This window comes from Mesoplodon densirostris, chromosome 11 (genome assembly GCF_025265405.1).
Source record: "Mesoplodon densirostris isolate mMesDen1 chromosome 11, mMesDen1 primary haplotype, whole genome shotgun sequence".
Classification (NCBI taxonomy): domain Eukaryota; kingdom Metazoa; phylum Chordata; class Mammalia; order Artiodactyla; family Ziphiidae; genus Mesoplodon; species Mesoplodon densirostris.
In genome coordinates, this window is record NC_082671.1 from 27,931,113 (window position 1) to 27,950,389 (window position 19,277).

Sequence of the window (19,277 nt, forward strand, 5' to 3'; positions counted from 1 at the left end):
TATGACACTTGCATTATATGCTTTCTAATAACACACACATGCCAGTGGGATTAGGATACCAGGGAGACATGATCAGAGCTATAGTCATTCAAAAGAAATGTAGAGAAAGCAGTTAAGGGCAGGTTGTTGCTTAGACGGGAAAGCAGTATCGATAGGTGGGTGTTTTGGAGCTGGGTCACAGAGGGTCTTGTGATTCTGGAACTCTGGAAGTCAGAATTTATTACAACCCAATGAATCAACTCTTGTTGTATCCAATTTCCATTGGTCTACCGGGGCTTAATTATAAACTCAAAATTTTGATTCAGCATTGGTTAAAATGAATGGAAATGATAGGCTACAGTGGCACTGGATGGCATTTGAGAGGAAAGAGCTTTGTTGACATATTCTTTGAAAATTCAGGATAGTCTGCTGGGTATTGTCCTTCTCAGCAAGATAAGAAAGAGAAAATTAAAGGAAATTATACTCTGGAGCACTGTTGGAAATCAACGTGAAGAGGCCAAGAGTAGATTTAATTTTAAATATCTATGTGGGACTTCCCCGGTGGTCCAGTGGTTGACAGTCTGCCTTCCAATACCTGGTTGGGGAACTAGGATCCCATATGCCGCAGGGCAGCTAAGCCCACGCACCACAACTAGAGAGGAGCCCAAGCGCCACAATGAAAAGCCTGAGTGCCGCAACAAAAGATCCCGCGTGCCGCAACTAAGACCCAACACAGCCAAAAATAAATAAATTAATTAATTAAAAGAAATAATATCTACAACACTGTTTCTGTTATCCTTTCTTAAGTATTTACGAGGAGGGTACAAGAAGGTCTTTGAGATGTCCAAATATTACTTAAAATATTTTAAAATCGCCCATATATATAACGGTGATCCTTGAAATGACTTCATAGCATAACAGATATGTTTGTATTAAGACTGTTCACGTTTAAGGAGATTATTGATATAGCTGGATTAATTTCTACCATATTTATAACTGCTCCCTATTCGTTGCCTTTGTTCCTTGTTTCTTTTTTGTGTTCTACTTTTTCTGCCTTTTCTGGTTTTATCTTGTTTGTGTGTGCTGCGTCTCACGGCTTGTGGGATCTTAGTTGCCTGATTAGGAATCAAACCCCGGGCCCTTGGTGGTGAGAGCACAGAGTCCTTAACCACTGGATCACCAGGGAATTCCCCCTTTTCTGGTTTTAATTGAGGATTTTATGTGATTCCATCTTCTCTCCTCCCTTAGGATGTCAGTTATATTTATTAAAGAAAATTTGTTAGCAGTTGCCCTAGAGTTTGCAGTGTATAGTTACAACTAATACAAGTCCATTTTGAAATAACAAACACTGTACTGCTTCATGATTTTCAGTTTGTTCAGCTTTTATCTTGTGAGGACAGGAGTGATGACTTCCAATCTCTGTACGTCACAGACCAGAAACTTGAAGTATGGGTATTACTTTTATTTATTTTCTTGTCTATTCATTCAACAAATATTTGGGTGCTTATTATGTACCAGACACTGTTCTAGGTATTGGAGATACAGCAGTGAAAAACAGAGAAATAATTTGTCTTCATGAAGCTTATATACTAGGGTGGGGAGACAATAAATACAAAATAAAACATGTCAGATGGTGACAGATGGAAAGGGGAAAAATAGAGTTTAGAGTGACAGGTGAGGGTGACAGGGATAGGTAGGATAGGGATGGGAGACCCAAATTTTTTTTTTTTTTTTTTTTTTTTTTCTGCGTGCGGTATGCGGGCCTCTCACTGTCGTGGCCTCTCCCGTTGCGGAGCACAGGCTCCGGATGCGCAGGCCCAGCGGCCATGGCTCACGGGCCCAGCCGCTCCGCGGCATATGGGATCCTCCCAGATCGGGGCACGAACCCGTATCCCCTGCATCGGCAGGCGGACTCTCAACCACTGCGCCACCAGGGAGGCCCGGAGACCCAAATTTTAAACAGAGTGCTGAGAAACAGCTAAGGTAACTAGCAGTATAAAAAAAAAAAAGATCAAGCTGCAAACTGCTTTAGGATGATAAATCCTTTATAGACTAGACATCTGATACCTTAGATCTTGAAACTAGTTTCCCCCAAAGCAGAAAAAGCTATTGACTTGGTTAGGTGTTCAATATTAAATCTTACTGAATTTGTCTTTAGAAAAATTTCATAGATGGAACAGGCCCTACAAATTTTACACATATATACATATGTATCACCTTTGCAGTGGCAATATATGTTATCTACGCTATAAACATATCACATTTATAAAGTAGTTAATAGTAAGGACAAGAAGTAGAGTTGAATATGTAAACCCTTCCTTCTAAACATATACAAGAAATCTACCATAGCACACTTTCCCTGTTATTCACTACATCACAGTTAAAATAGGAAATCTTTAAGAAAGTTCCACTGAGACAGGCTCATGGCACAGGGACTATGCTGAATTTGGGGGTAGTTTAAGCACAGTATACTTCACAGAATTTTGTGATTATAGAGAGTAATACATTTCATTTGAAAACTAAAACCTGTGTGTTTATTTCACAATGTGAAACCAGTAGAGCTTCAGGATACCACCTCTGTGATGACATTTCGTGTTTACTCATTCTTACATATTCTTGACTGCAGGTTTTAAGGATGAAAGTTTGTAGATGAATAGCATGTATTTGGGAAAAGTAGCCATACTCAGTAACATTCATATGCTGAATGGCTAAGGTATATGATGTCCTGGATTATGACATTAAACTATTATATTTCTTTGTTTCATTGAAATAATAAATTCTGTGAAGAAGTTACAGGCCTGATGTTCAGCTTTGCTTTTTGGCCAGTGGACATTTAAATAATTTGGAAGGTAGCAGCCAAAAAATAGCTAGGAAGGTAATTACGCTTTTAGAAATAACTTTACTTAGAATTCTCCTAATGTTTATCCATATTGGTAAATTTCTCTTACAGCAGCTCAAATATCTAGGTAGGAGAAGGAGATTTCCAGGGAAAGCAGGTAATTTAAAACTTTGCTATTAAAGAAACAAACACAATACCCTTCCCAAATACATCAGAGGGCATGCTAGGATTGTCATTTCAAGAACAATCACTCCTCAAACAAACATAGAAATAATAGCACTATTAAAATGTTTAAGAGCCTGGTTAACTTCAAAGCATAAATCATATTATTGGAAAGCCAATCTCTAGATCGTTGTTTCCTGGGAAAGTAGTATGACGATCATAGCTTTGATAAGCTTCAATAAGCATCAATATACAGTCCACGTCACTTGCTTTAGTTTGTTTGGGCCTACTAATTGCTCCAAGACTTCTCGTGAATGATCTACAAAAGAAAACAATGACAATATATTAATTCACAGTAATCAAAGATATTGAATGTGTCCTCATGTATAAACTGGGGATGATGATAACTATTATATCTCATAGGGTTATTTAAAGGATTAAATGAGATGATATATAAAGCATACTATAAGCTAAAAATACATTTAATTAGTGGTAACCATCACTATTATTAGCTGCAGTAAACATATTATAGTAATACTTCTAAAAAACAGGTATTTACTGTTTTCTCTGTAATTTCATCTTAATTTCACCAACCAGAGAGTAATAGAGTTAAAGTTTCTCAGGGTCCTGGCAGGAAGTAGATGACACACTAAACTAGGGTGCTTGAACAGGTTTTAACTACAAAGGAGTGATTAAAGAAAGCATGGTTAAAGAAAGCCAACAGGGGCTTCCCTGGTGGCGCAGTGGTTGAGAGTCCGCCTGCCGATGCAGGGGACACGGGTTCGTACCCTGGTCCAGGAGGATCCCACATGCCGCGGAGCGGCTGGGCCCGTGAGCCATGGCCGCTGAGCCTGCATGTCCGGAGCCTGTGCTCTGCAACGGGAGAGGCCACAGCGGTGAGAGGCCTGGGTACCGCAAAAAAAAAAAAAAAAAAAAAAGCCAACAGGTATGGTAAAACACCTTGGGAAGCTGCAACATGCCCATAGAGGTTAGGGGACAGAGTAGTTACTAGAACAGGACAACCTGACCTGTAGTTGAACATTTTTCCATGTCATATAATATTTATAAAACACAATTTTAAATAGATAACTATTACATGAATTCCTTGTAATTTAACCAATCTGTATGACTGTACATTTAGATGGTTTTCAATTATTCACAATATATAGCAGTGATTTTAATATAGTTTACATATCTTTTGCAAAGTCAGTTTTATAATTTAATGCTTTTAATGCTTTAATGCAAAAATACTGCTAAAATTTTATTACTTTAAAAATTATTCAGGAGTTTAATAAACTTGTTCCATAGATACAACCTATGTTGTATGTATAACATATCTCTAACCTAGTCTTGGGAAATTTCTAGTTTAGTAGTTCTCAGACTTAAAGATTTCGTAGACCACTAGGAAAAAAAGCAGGCCCAACACATTGTTACTAAGTTTTATTTTAAGTAAAACAAAAATAAGCCAGAACATTAAAGATTTAGTGTAAGAAAGAGAACTAGAGAGTGTTTGGAAACAAGAAGTTATAGTTGTGAAAACGAAGGTTTACTTCAGCAGCTAATTTTTTTTTTTTTTTTTTTTTTTTTTGTGGTACGCGGGCCTCTCACTGCTGTGGCCTCTCCCGTTGCGGAGCACAGGCTCCGGACGCGCAGGCTCAGTGGCCATGGCTCACGGGCCCAGCCGCTCCGTGGCATGTGGGATCTTCCCGGACCGGGGCACGAACCCGTGTCCCCTGCATTGGCAGGCGGACTCTCAACCACTGCGCCACCAGGGAAGCCCAGCAGCTAATTTTTTTAAAAGCAGCTAAAAATATAACAAATGCAGTTTTCATTGTCATAAAAAATATCAGTTATTATAGAGGAAGTCTGTTATTACAGGAGATCTAGATTAAGGACAGGTTTCAAATAGGTTGAAAGTAAAAGGATGGAGAAAGATATATCATGCAGACAGCAACTGTAACAAAGCTGTAGTGGTTATACTAATAGAAGAGGGAGGAACACTTTCCAACTTATTCTCTGAGGTCAATATTACCTTGACACCAAAGCCAGACAAAAACATCACATACACAAAAAACAACAGACCAATATTTCTTATGAATATGTACTCAAAAATCCTCAATGAAGCACAAGCGAACCAAATCTAGCAACACAGAAAGGGTTATATGCCATGATCAACTGGGATTTACCCCAGGAATGCAAGGTTAGTTTAACATCTGGAAATCAATTAATGTAGTACACTGTATTAGCTTCCTCTTGCTGCTGTAACAAATAACCACAACCTTAATGGCTTAAAACAACACAAATTTATTATTGTACAGTTTTGAAGGTCAGAATTTCAAAATGGGTCTTACTGGGCTAAAAGCAGGTATTAGGAGCTTAGCATTCTTTTTGGAGGCTCTAGGGGAGAATCCACCTCCCTGACTCTTCTAGCTTCTAAAGGCCACCACATTCCTTGAATTCCTCCACATTCAAAGTGAGCAACATTGGACAAAGTCATTCTTATGCTGCCATCTCTATGGTTCTCCTTCTTCTGTCTCCCTCTTCTACTTTAAAAGACCCTTATGATTACATTGGGCCCACCTGGGTAATCCAGGATAATCTCCCTATTTTAAGGTCAATATACTTGTAGGTTCTGAGCATTAGAACATGGACATCTTTGGGTGGGGACATTTTTCTGCCTATGGCACCCATATTAATAGAATAAAGGACAAAAATGACACGATCATTTCAATAGACACAGAAAAGGCATTTGATAAAATCCAACATTCATGATAAAAACATTCAACAAACCAGAAACAGAAAGGAACTTCCTCAACCTGATAAAGGGCATCTATGAAAAACCCACTGCTAACATTATCCTTAATGGTGAGAGACTAAATATTTTCCCCCTAAGATCAGGAACAAAGATAAGGATTTCTCCTTTTGCCACTTCTATGCAACACTACACTGGAGGTTCTAGCCATGGAAATTAGGGAAGAAAAGGAAAAGGCATTCATGTTGGAAAGGAAAAAGTAAAACTTTATTTGTAGTTAGGTAATATGGTACTAAGGAATCCACTAAAAATTAGAATAAATGAGTTCAGCAAGGTTGCAGGGCACAAGATCGATATACAAAAATCAAATTATTTCTACACAATGAACAATCCAAAAATTAAAAGCAGCTCTTTGCCCTTTTCCTGTTTTCCCATTTGGGTTCCCCTCTAACCTTAAAAGAACCTAATTATAGGAATGAGATCACTAAGCAATTGAAACTAACTCCTAACTTATGCTCTCCTGAATGCACATGATGCCTTGTCTAACCTGTTGATTCTTTTCCTAGATAAAAAGAAGTAAGAATGAAGAATTAAGCAGTTAAAAAAATGACTTGCTTTCTACCCCCAACAGCTCCCTTAGCAATCCTGCAGGCAGACCATGCAGGCAAGGTTTTCTTCTCTCTGAAGAAAGAGTCAGCCAGTCTGCACTCAATGGAGAATGATGCAAAACCCAACCTCATGCCTCAATGATTCAATGAGATTCTTTCCCCCATTTTTCCATTTAAAAACTCTCATGGCTGAGCAGAATCTCTGGAGTTGGTCTCTGGACACGAGTTTACCATCTCCCCAGATTGCCAGCTTTTCTTTTTCTTTCTTCTTCTTCTTCTTCTTATTTTTGGTCACATCGTGTGGCTTGCGGGATCTTAGTTCCCCGAGCAGTGACTGAACCCGGATCCTTGGCAGTGAAAGCACAGAGTCCTAACCACTGGACCGCCAGGGAATCACCCCGGCTTTTCTGATTAAAGCACCTTTTTTCCCCTTTTCTTAATGGTGATATCTTTTTATTTTTTCTATTATTTATTTTTGGCTGTGTTGGGTCTTTGTTGCTGCAGGCAGGCTTTCTCTAGTTGTGGCGAGAGGGGGCTACTCTTCCTTGTGGTGTGCGGGCTTTTCATTGAGGTGGCTTCTCTTTGTTGCAGAGCACAGGCTCTAGGTTCATGGGCTTCAGCAGTTGTGGCTCGTGGACCCTAGAGCGCAGGCTCAGTAGTTGTGGCGCATGGGCTTAGTTGCTCCACGGCATGTGGGATCTTCCCGGACCAGGGCTCGAACCTATGTCCCCTGCATTGGCAGGCAGATTCTTAACCACTGCACCACCAGGGAAGTCCCAAAGCACCTTTCTTTTCTACTGACACTTGCCTCTTGAATTATTGGCATATTAGTGGCAAGCAGCCAAACCTGGGTTCCGTTACAAAATGAAAGTAAGAAAATAATTTCATCTACATTACCATCAAAACGAATAAAATACTTAGGAATACGTTTAACAAAAGAAGTGAAAAACTTATACTCTGAAAACTACAAAACATTGTTGGAAGAAATCAAAGAAGATCTAATAAATGGAAAGATGTCCATATTCATAGATCAGAAGACTTAGTATCATGTTCATAGATCAGAAGACTTAGTATTAAGATGGCAGTACTCCCCAAACTGATCTACAGATTCAATGCAATCCCTAGCAAAATCCCATCAAATGTTTAAAAAGAAATTGACAAAATGATCCTAATATTTACATAGGAATTCAAGGGACCCAGAAGAGCCAACACAGTTTTGAAAAAGAACAAAATTGGAAACGTGTACTTTCCGATTTCACTTTAGCTGATGCTTCTAAGACTATTTTGGCATTTTTACTAGTTATGAATATATTATCAAATATTATATGTAAATATTTGTTTTCTGACTATATTTGTAGGAATTTATTATTGTACATAAATAGAAAAACACTTTTCCCTCTAGTTGTGAGCATACAGTATATTTTTATGTAATTTAAAAAATTGGATGCTAGAGGGCAGTATTACATTACTCAAAGTCTCCTCAGGCTGCTTTTCTTTTCCCCATAAAAGTATAGAGTATTTAGAGCAGTGAGTCAATAGTAGGAATATTCAATGCCTGTAAGTTTATTACGCTATAGGGAGAAACTGTGGAGTCTCTAAGTATTTCATATCTCTTGCCAGAATACTCTGTAGAAACTGTGGAGGAGGAAAAAGAATTTTCTCTTTACCCTTCTGAGTTCTTAGCTGAGATCCCCTGTGACCAAAGACAGGTTAACAAGAGAAAAACAAACAGAAGTTTGTCAACAAGTATACTTCATGTATACATGGGAGATACCCAGGAAAAATGAGTAAACTCCCTGAGAGGGCCCAAGCCACCACCTTAACTACCATCTTCAGCTAAAGACAAAAGAAAGATTTTGGGGTTGTTGGGAGACCGGTTATGGGAAGTTACCAAGAAAAGCATAGTAGACAAGGGTAATGAAACCAGGCAGGACCCTGTTGGGCCCTCCTGGGTACAAGCCCCTCCATGTCTCCCACTTCCTGTTTGCAGAAAAAGCTTTCGTCTCCTAGGCCTTCCCCAAGTTCCAAAGAGCAGACTCAAAACAGTTAATGATTAGAGAAGTAGAAAATATAGAAACAAAGAAAGCAGGCAAGCAAGAAAAGTAATAATAGCTTGAACAATAGAGTCACAGGACTCCTAGTTCCTCCTGAAGGGATAGAGATAACAATCTGACATATCTTTGAGTTGTTCTGCAGAAACTAGGACCCCACCCTACCCCACCCCCAACTAGGTGAAGGATGTTGACTACATGCTGACCACCAGCACACAGACCCCAGACTGACTGGAACCAGGAGACTGATGATTAAGATTCCCAGAACATCACCCTGTTATTTCACCACCAACCAATCAGAAAAATGTCCACAAGCTGATCACACACCCTGTGACCCTCATCCCTAACGTTGTCTTCAAAACCCTTGACTGAAAGCCATCAGGGAGTTCCAGCCTTTTGAGCATCAGCTGTCCTTTCTCCTTGCTTGCACCCTGCACCACAACCTGGTGTCAGTAGATTGGCTTTGCTGCACACAGAGGAAGGAGACCTGATTTCGGTTTGGTAACAGTAAGATTCACTATACAGATTTAAGTCAGTGCCTTCTCCACTGAATATGATTCTGATTTAGAGTCACCCTTCCCTTCTTAGTACAGAGAGGGAGACACTTTACAAATGGAGATTTCCTTTATAAATGTATATTTTCCTTACAAAAGGGTAACTTCTACTGCTTTCAGAGCTCCTCCAGTGTCTGCTATTTCTGAAGAAAAATTAGCTTAAAATAATCCTTATGCCGAAGAGGCATATTTTGGGGTGGCTTATTCTGCCACTCACCGAAACACAGACTCTCAGGACTGAAAAAGACTCTAAAGGTCGTTTATACCAATCACACTACTGATGCTTGATGTCGCTCTCCTACTTCCTTCCCTTTTCTACTAATAGTGAAACCACTTGACACCAAAGGCTTAGGAAATTGCTCTACTGGGGAAAGAAGTAGAAACTGTGGATTAGGTGATTTAGGTTTTTACTTCCAGTTCTACTATTAACTATTTCTAAGATTTGGGGCAAGCCACCTAAATTCATTGTATCTCTGTTCCCTTATCTTTAAAACAAGGGAGTTGTGTAGATGACCTCTAAGGAACCTTTTACCATCTTTCTAAAAATCTCTGACTAATGTAGTTGGAGACCACTTTTTGAAAGAGATTCATTACGGGAGCTTTTGGAGCCCCAAGAAAAAGAAGAAACTATGGGAAATATAAGTTAAACTAAGTTTTTCAAATGGTCAAGGAAAATGTAATTTAGACATTTTTATAGAATACACAGTGAAAAAAGTGAGGCTGGACACATTTTTACAAACAATGATCAAGGTTCTAATGCTTCACTACAGTGTACGGCATAAAGAAGTTTCGTAATTCTGGATTAGTAATGTATGAATAAGTAATGATAAGGAAAGAGAATAATACAGGATTTAGAAAATAAAATATATGAAATTTAGGGCTTCCCTGGTGGCGCAGTGGTTGAGAGTCCGCCTGCCGATGCAAGGGACACGGGTTCGTGCCCCGGTCCGGGAAGATCCCACATGCCGCGGAGCAGCTGGGCCCGTGAGCCATGGCCACTGAGCCTGCGCATCTGGAGCCTGTGCTCCGCAACGGGAGAGGCCACAAGAGTGAGAGGCCCGCGTACCGCAAAAAAAAAAAAAAAAAAAAAAAAAAAAAAAAATATATATATATATATATGAAACTTAACATATATATATATGAAACTTAAAAAGTAGTTGTCCTTGAAGCAAGGAATCAGCTTTAATTACAGGGAAACTCTGAAGCAAACCACTTGTCTCTTTGTGGTAAATCTTGACATTTATTATATAGGAATCTAAGTAAAGAACTTGCTTATAAGGTAATCAAGCTGAAACAAATCCTCTGATATCACTAAAATTTGAGTCGATTCAGTCAAAGTGGCAGATTTCCTGTTGGGTTTTTCTGCCTTTCAATGTAAACATAGGGACTCTAGTGCTAATTGCTTTATTGCCCTTCTAAAACCTAAACTTAGATGCCTGTGATTACTGTGAAACACGTCTAGATGATAGAAACCGAAATGCACGTCCATTGTAGGAGATTAATAAAATTGTGTGAGTTGAAATTACTGAAAATCATTGCAGACATAATTTAAATTAAAATAATTTAATACATTTAAAAATTATTTTCTGTTTCCATAATGTCTATGATCTACAGTATTTTAAATAGCAGCTTAGTTTTTTGGTCTCTTCTGCAGAAATAAAATCAGAGTCCTTCTAACAGTTTCAAGACTTAATTTATAATGTGGAGTTTTGCTTACAGTCTGATTGTAATGTTAAGAAATTTTATAAAAACTTACAAATACAGTGGAGAAGATAAACCTATTAATTCAGGGAATCTGATGAGTAACTACAGTTGACACTGCCAATTTGGGGGTCAGGTTGCTTTGAGGATAACATAACACTAGAATTGCACAAACATATGATATACATACATTCTTTTTATAGAATATGTATCGTTATTGTCTTATCTAGTCAGATGTGAGTAATCACATGAATACGTAAGAGGAAACATATAAGGTGTCATGAAAGAAGAAAGAACATTTATTTATCAGGCAAAAATAAAGCATTTGTCTTCTCTGGAAAAAAGAGAAATTAACAAATAAATATAAGGTGAATATATTAGCCCACTTTATTTTCACTCAGTGATGGTAGCAAAAATATACAATGATAGGTGCTGACGGGAAAGCGGGAAGAGTAGAGATGATCTGGGTAGTTGAAAAACATCAGCTTTTTTTCTCTTTAAGAATCTTTATCGGTAAAAGCTATTGTATGTGAACTCTTATATTATTATCAGATCACCCAATTTTATGACTGAGAATTATATGTGAGGAAAAGTTGAGGTCCACAGAAGTTAAGTTATTCAATGTTTTGGAGAGATGGTAGGAGACTAGGAATTGGTGCTCATTTCACTTTATCTTGAGATTTTTGTTTAATCTTAGCACTGTTATTAAAAACTATGTCACAATGGACCAATACCATTTCAGTTTCTCACTTTCCTCTTCTGTGAAAAGAGGGATCAAAATAATAATATGTGAATTATTCTGTGTTAAAAAAATATGTGGGAAATGCTTGGGTGGGGGAGCAAAACGTGCCAACCCAAAATGTCTCTTTGGCATGAGGATTATTTCAAGCTGATAACAATCAAGGTCCAAAAGACTCAAGAAGAAATTTTGACCTTCCCCCTTACTGCCTAAAAGAAGTATAGATCAAGTTATCGCCAGAGGTTGTCTGCAAAAATATGGGCTAGGTGTGGTGGTGGAAACTCAGCAGGGCCTAGAGATGAGAGTACCTTTATGGCGCAATTGCGCTGCATGGCCCAACAAATATTTGTTTACCAAACATTTGCTTTTTCATCTTTCATGTGAATTGCCTTCCTCCCTTTTGAAGTCCCAAACCTCTACCCCCGACATCCTCTTTAGCTGCTGAAAATGTTATTTAAGGTGAGGGTTTCAGCCATTTTGGTGAGTTACTCAGTTCTCCTGGGTCTCTTCCATGTATACATGTTATTACACTTTGTTTGATTTTCGCCTCTTAATCTGCCTCCTATCAATTTAATTCTTAGACCAGCCGGAAGAACCTAAAAGGGTAGAGGAAAACGTCTAACTCCCTGGCACTTAGATAAAAAAAGGTTAAGTTTCTTAGCAATAGTTATTTCTCAGAGCCTTTGAGCAATTAATATTCATTAGAGTGGTATGTCGCATTTCCCAAACATTTGGACATATAAACATATTTTGTTTTATGCTTTATCCCTTGATGTCTTCTAGAACGCCGTACCGTATAACTGTAGTTAGTGAGATCAAGGGGTTGTGGGGCAGATCAAGGAAAAAGATACGACCACAAGATGGCAGTAGCACACAACGAGCTTTAATTGGGCAGCACTTGGGTAGGTTTGCATGGAAGGGGAGTCCCTCACCACACAACCTCCGCTTACTCAGAAAGGGAGTAAGGTAAGGGAATTCCCAGAAGACTGAGCTGAGGAGGGGGGTTATGTGGCTGTTGCTCAGCAGCAAGATAGTTGGTAAATTCAGTATTCTGAGCCATTATGTGGATGTGGAAAGATTTAGTGGGATTAAGCTTTCCTAGTATCTATAATCATACCAGGTAGGCATTTCTCTTGAATTCACCGATAATACATCTTTAGTTTCCAGTGATCTCAGTAATTATATAATTTATCTCAAAAGTCTTCTGCTTTAAAAATCAGACTAATGACTGCAACATATTTTCCAGACTTCAAAATTCCTGTTTGTTAGTCATTTCTATACTGATACAGGCACCTTTAAGCATTTTATTATTGGCCTTGTTGTACGCAAATTTTAAGTTTTTGGTTGTACCTTCTAAAGATTTCATTACCTATAGGGTCTTTGATGATTGTTTTAAGCAGTCTGCCTAAGGATAAGTTTTTCTGGTTGACTGTGTGTATAGTTTGTCTTCACTTCTATTAAAAGTAGAGGGGAAATGCCAAATTAACTATTTCCTAATTGTAACCAGAAAGATAATCAAGATAAAATTAGCAAAGGCTGAGTTTATAACATGTTATGTAGCCTAGTTATCCTGAGACAAATACAACAGAACATTAAAACATTAACTATTTCAGCTAAGGTTCCAGGACTAGAGGTACCAGCTACTCTCTCATTCCAAAATGAGACTTGTACATGATTTGCAAATGCTTGGCTGAAAACTCATTTTGGAATCCGTGGTGCCTCATCCAGTCAAAGATATAAAAGTGTTAAAGTGGGAAGTGATGGAAAACTGGAAATTGAAGAAAGGATTTCTTTGAAGACAGTTATGATTTGAGTTGTAGAAAGAGGGTTGCAGGTGCTTGCTCTTGCCTTCAAGCCTAGTGAGGGGGGCTCTAAGGAGATCAGCTGGAGAATCTGATTTGTCCCTTGGTGCTTGGGAAACACATTACACTAATATCAGACCTAAGAAAACTAAAAAGCAAAAGGCTATGGTAAGAGTCCATGTGGCTAAAGAGAGGACTGAAGTTGGGAACTAACCTGCACTCTTACTGTCTAAAGTATTGTGTTTCCTGTGGACAGATGTGGGCTGGCATGGGTTGCCTTGTAGTTTGCTCATGAAAGCAACTTGGATGGTCTAGGAAACCTCAGCAGAAAGAGACTGAAGGTGTACCGCCAGCTGCCTGGGCGCAGAGGAAAAGAAAATGCTAGCTACTGGCCAGAAGAGACACATTTGCTTGAATCAAGAGAACTGTAGATATAGGAGATATATGCAGTGATGAGGGGAGTGGCGGAAAGTGGACCCTGAAGAAGATCAAAAGTGCCCCACTTTTGAGAGAGTACGGATCAGGATCAGCTCCCCCACAGAGCCCTCAGGGCTGACGCTAGATCACAGCGGTAGTAGTCAAGTTAGACTTTTCTCTCCCTTCCCTTCCCTTCTGCTCACCGCAGTCCCACCCTGTACTGACATTGGTGGGGTCAGAAACCATGGTGGGCAAGCTGGGAAAGGAAGAAGAGAAGCGTGAGGTGGTAAAACAGAGAAATTAATAACGTCCCCTTACCCACAGCAGCTTTCCACCTACAGCAAACTTGAGCTGACTGGAGGAGCAAAAAGCTTTAATTTGAACTTGTTTGAAGTATTACATGGGTCTAAGACGTTCTAATTGCTGAAATGAGAGGGTTTCAGTGATATGAAATGACAAGACTTTTAACTATCTGAGAATGATAAGAAAAGTTAGTGGCACGTGTCAGAGATTTTCATTTGGCTTTGGGAAATATTAGGCCCTTTAGAGCAAATTTGTAATTAATATAGTGTGAGGAAAATGGAGTCACTTTATGAGTACCACTTTCTTGTTCAATGTATTGATTAAATTTACATATAGCTCAGTGAGTAGATTTACATACTTTTAGTTGGTATTCTGAAAAGACCTATTATCAAAAATTGCTGTTATTACATTTCACATATTATGGTCTCCTCCACCTTACAATAATAGCCTACTTGTTAGAATATAATTTTCTGCCTTGATTGATGACCAGAGAGCCTCTGCCTGCCTTCTCATAACCCCCAGAATAGTGTTCACGTGTACCAATTCCCCGTACTCAGTCACATGAATTTTTCTGGTTCTAAATTATTTTCTTAAAATTATGATTACTAATTTTTAATAGGTAAAATCATTCACATGATACAAAATTCAAAAGGACAAACGGGTATATGGTGAAAGCTTTTTCCTAGTCTTGCTTCTCCACAACCTTCCCTAGAGGTACCCACTGGTAACAGTTTCTAACGTCACTTTTGGCTTTAGTGTACTGAGAGATGTCTGCCTAAAATAAGATTTAGTCTTCATTATAGATGTCACTGATAACCAAATACAACCCATTACAGGCTTAGTTTAGATTGGTAGTCCAAACACAAGAAAAACCAGATGTCAGAAGGACTTCTAGGGCTTCCCTAGTGGCACAGCGGTTGAGAGTCCGCCTGCCGATGCAGGGGACACGGGTTCGTGCCCCAGTCCGGGAAGATCCCACATGCCGCGGAGTGGTTAGGCCTGTGAGCCATGGCCGCTGAGCCTGCGCTTCCGGAGCCTGTGCTCTGCAACGGGAGAGGCCACAACAGTGAGAGGCCTGCGTACCACAAAAAAAAACCCAAAACCAAAAAAAAAAAAAAAAAAAGGACTTCTAGGACAGTAACTATTAGACTGTAATTAGGAAAAAGAGCTGGAAGGGCTGGGCATAAGTACTGACTCACACATAAGATCCTGGTTATATTGTGGTATGGGACTCACTGTAGGGGTGATGTGAAAGGGGTATTATGGCTCTTATACAAGCCAAAAGGGCTGTGACTACTTTAGTGAAGTACCACATTAGCCAAATGATTCTGAATCTCAATGGCTACAGCTTGATGAGATTACAGTTAACAGGTCATTTATGGGCCTTCCCTGGTGGTGCAGTGGTTAAGAATCCACCTGCCAATGCAGGGGACATGGGTTCGAGCCCTGGTCCAGGAAGATCCCACATGCCGTGGAGCAACTATGCCCGTGCACCACAACTACTGAGTCTGTGCTCTAGAGCCCACGAGCCACAACTACTGAGCCTGCGTGCCACAACTAATGAAGTCCGCGTGCCTAGAGCCCGTGCTCCACAACAAGAGAAGTCACCACAATGAGAAGCCCACACACCCCAATCAAGAGTAGCCCCCGCTCGCCACAACTAAAGAAAGCTCGTGCGCATCAACAAAGACCCAACACAGACAAAAATAAATAAGTAAATAAATAAAATAAATTAGAAAAAAAGCAGGTCATTTAGCATATTTGAAAGATGTAATATTATAAACTTGACCTCATAAAGTATAATGTTTAATATCATGACCACTACCACTGCCACCATCATCCTCCTCAAGGCAGTTAACATTTACTGAGCATTTGCCATCACCACCATCACCATCATCATCATGACTTAACATTTACTGAGCCCTCACTATGTGCTAGGCACCATATGAAGTGTTGTCAGATAATCATCATGACCAAGTTTATGAGGTAGATACTGTCATTATACCCACTTAATGGGAGGAAACTGAATAATGGAATGGGTTAAGTAATTTACTCAAGGTCACACAGTTATTAAAAGGTGAAACCAAGATTTGAACCCAAGCAGCCTCATACTAACCTGTTACCAGGGGGCATCCATGGAAGAGTAATATACATATATGAGGACAGCAAGTAAGGACAGCTTCTACAGCCTCATCAGTCAGATTCACACAATATCCCATATGAATCTCCTATTTAAAAATAAAGAAAGTACAATCAAAAGAAAAAATAGGACAATAATAACAGTGTGAAAAAGCCTGGGAAATACTGTACTCTGATAACAAAAAACCCAAATATCTACTTGCAAGAAAAACTCTATAGAAAGGACCAGTGAAAGTCTGTAGTAATTTGGAAGGTATAGCAGCTTTAAGAGTTAAATGCTCAACCACTTTATAAGGCAATTTGGCAGTATCTATTAAAACTGACAGTAAGTATGCCCCAGAACCCAGCAATTCCAACTGCAGATGTCCATAATATAGAGAGAAACTCTTGTACATGTGCGTAAGGAAACAACTTATAAATATGCCAATTGCAATATTTTCTGTAATAGTAAAGAAGTGGAGACTGGGTAAATAAATGGTGGTTCATTAATATATTGTAATAAGATAAAACAGTTACAATGAAAAATATCTATTTGTATTAATAGACATAAATCTTAAACATAATGTTAGTTCAGACACTTTAGAAAACAGTATTGTAGCATCTTATAAAGCTAAACATGTACTCAACTATATGACCCAGCAATTTCATTCTAGGTATTTACCCCCCCAAAATGAAACCATATGTCTACACAAAGACTTGTATGCAAATGTACATAGCAGTATTTATAATAGTCCAAAACTGGAACAACCTGAATGTCCATCAAATGGTGAATGTATGAACAAACTATGTCATATTCCAGACTATGGAATACTACTCAGCAAAAAAAAGGAATGAAATATTAACACATGCAACAACATGGGTGAATCTCAAACACATTATGCCAAGTGAAAGAAGCAAAAGAAAAAAGTAAAAAACCAAAAGACAATTTACTGCATGATTCCATTCATATAAAAGTATAGACAAGGCAAAACTATACTGACAAAATCAGTGGTTGCGTGGGAGAGGGCCACAGCAGGGCACTGACTGCAAATGGATGGGAGAAAACCTCTTAGGGTGATGGAAATATTCTATACTTAACTGTGGTCGTGGTTACAAGGCTGTATAACAATTACCAAAATTCATCACACTGTACACTTAAAATAGGTGAATTTTATTGTATGTAAATTAAACCTCAATAAAGCTTGAAAAAATTTTAAAACATAATTTTGAATAAAAAAGCAAATTGTAAAATAACACACACACTATGAAACTATTATGTACTATTTAAAAACATATAAAACAATACAATATCTTATTTATGGATATATATACACATACGTACACATATGCCTAGAGAGAGAGATGAAGTATCCAAATATGGAAGGACAGATACACAGAAGAGTGGTTACCTCTGAAGGAAGAAAGGGGGAATGAATAAGGGGAGGGAGCTTTAGATGTAACATATAATAATTTTTTAAAAAAGAACTGGAACAAATGCAGAAAATGTTAAAATTCCAGTGTTTGGTCCACAGGTCTCTGTTATATTACTTTCTATACTTTTTCATATATTTGAAACATTATCTATCTTTTGTTTAATGTTCTAATTCAGAACCCTTTTGCATTGCTGGTGAGAGGTAAAAGGGTACAGTTGCTATGGAAACAGTATGGCAGTTTCTCAAACAATTATATATAGAATTAGCATATGATCTAGCTATTTCACTTCTAGGGATATACCCAAAAGAATTGAAAGCAGGGACCCAAACAGATATCTCTGTACACCTATGTTCATAGCAGCAGTATTTACAATGGACAAAAGGTGGAAACATATCAATGGATGAATGGGTTAAAAAAAATGTGATTATAATGGGCAAATTCATAAAGACAGAAGATAGAACAGAGATTGCCAGAGGCTGGGGGAGAAGATAATGGGGAGTTACTGTTTAAAGGGTAAAGAGTTTCAATTTGGGATGATGAAAAAGTTCTGGAGATAGTTAATGGTGATGGCTGCACAATGATGTGAATGTACTTAATTCCACTGAACTGTACACTAAAAATGGTTAAAATAGCAATTTTTATGTATATTTGCCCACATTAAAAGAATTTAACAACTCTGGAAATAAGATTCATGTGGTAATTGATATGTATACTTATGGTAATATCAACTTTTCAGGAGAAAAGAAATACTATGTTGGTGTACATATTATAATTAATCATATCTTAGAAATAAAGGAAACTTTGAATATATTGAAAACTCATAAAAATTGAGGCAGAAAGCATTGTATATTATACATTGGCAAAGGCATCCTATGATATGAATTGGCAAAGGCTACAGACAATGAGATACAACTGAGAACAAGAGATGGAAGGAACAGTGTTCAAGTCAGGTTTCATTTAAAATATATTAAGGCATTAAAAGAAAGAAAATGTTCAACTCTGGCAAATTGGGGTCCTAGCAAAAACTGTGAATTCACAACATAACCTTTATGGGAAACAATTCAGCAATATGAATTTGGGACCATTAGAAAAAGGATTCATACCTATTGATCCACTTGTTTCATTTTGGAGAGTTCATTATAGCAATGGAAGAAAAAAGTGATATGTCCCAACATATGAATATTTCTAGTAGCTAAAAGCTGTAAATAATCTGAATTACCAACATTAGAAAAATGATTAAAGGAAAGTGATACATAACATGGACAGATTTTGTTCTCTGATATGCCAGTGCCTAGAACATAGCAGATACTCAATAAATATTTGTTTAATAAATGAATAATTTTATACAGCAAATAAAACTTTTAATCATGAAGACTATAGGAAACTATAAAATGTAATATGAAGTTAAGAATATGATAAGATTTATTAGGTGCTACCATATGTCTGGAACTGCAGTCAAACCTGGGGATAAAATGATGACAAAGTGATGAACAAAATGGTCCATGCTCACTGAGAACTCAGATCAACAGAGATTTCAGAGGCAATCCTGACATTCAACAAACGCTGTAGCATACGTTTGTACTAAATGTCAGTCTTGAGGAGAGGTCCTTAGACTTTGAATCAAATTTATTTTCAAATTATAAACTATTTAGCAACATTGGTAATTTAATTGTCCAGAATTGAACAAATTAAAAGCAACAGATTAAAAGAGGGTATCTAATAAATAGCAGGCATACATGTTACCCAAAAGAGAAGAATCAGTTAAAAAGATGAAGACATTTGTATTTCAGTTTCAGTCAGAAATTGTGGTCAGAAAGA

The 19,277-nt window shown here is 38.1% G+C and overlaps 1 protein-coding gene across 2 annotated transcripts in view; it reads right to left on the minus strand.

Annotated features, from left to right (window-relative positions):
- Nucleotides 1-1,426: 1,426 nt before the first annotated feature.
- Nucleotides 1,427-19,277, minus strand: part of AMN1 (antagonist of mitotic exit network 1 homolog) — a 71,332-nt gene continuing 53,481 nt past the window's right edge. For both annotated transcript variants that reach the window (XM_060113580.1, XM_060113579.1), the window contains exons 6-7: nucleotides 16,024-16,135; nucleotides 1,427-3,299 (exon numbers count right to left, since the gene is read on the minus strand). In XM_060113580.1, the coding sequence (XP_059969563.1) occupies nucleotides 3,226-3,299; nucleotides 16,024-16,135 (186 nt within the window). In that variant the 3' untranslated portion in view covers nucleotides 1,427-3,225. The remainder of the gene's footprint in view (nucleotides 3,300-16,023; nucleotides 16,136-19,277) is intronic.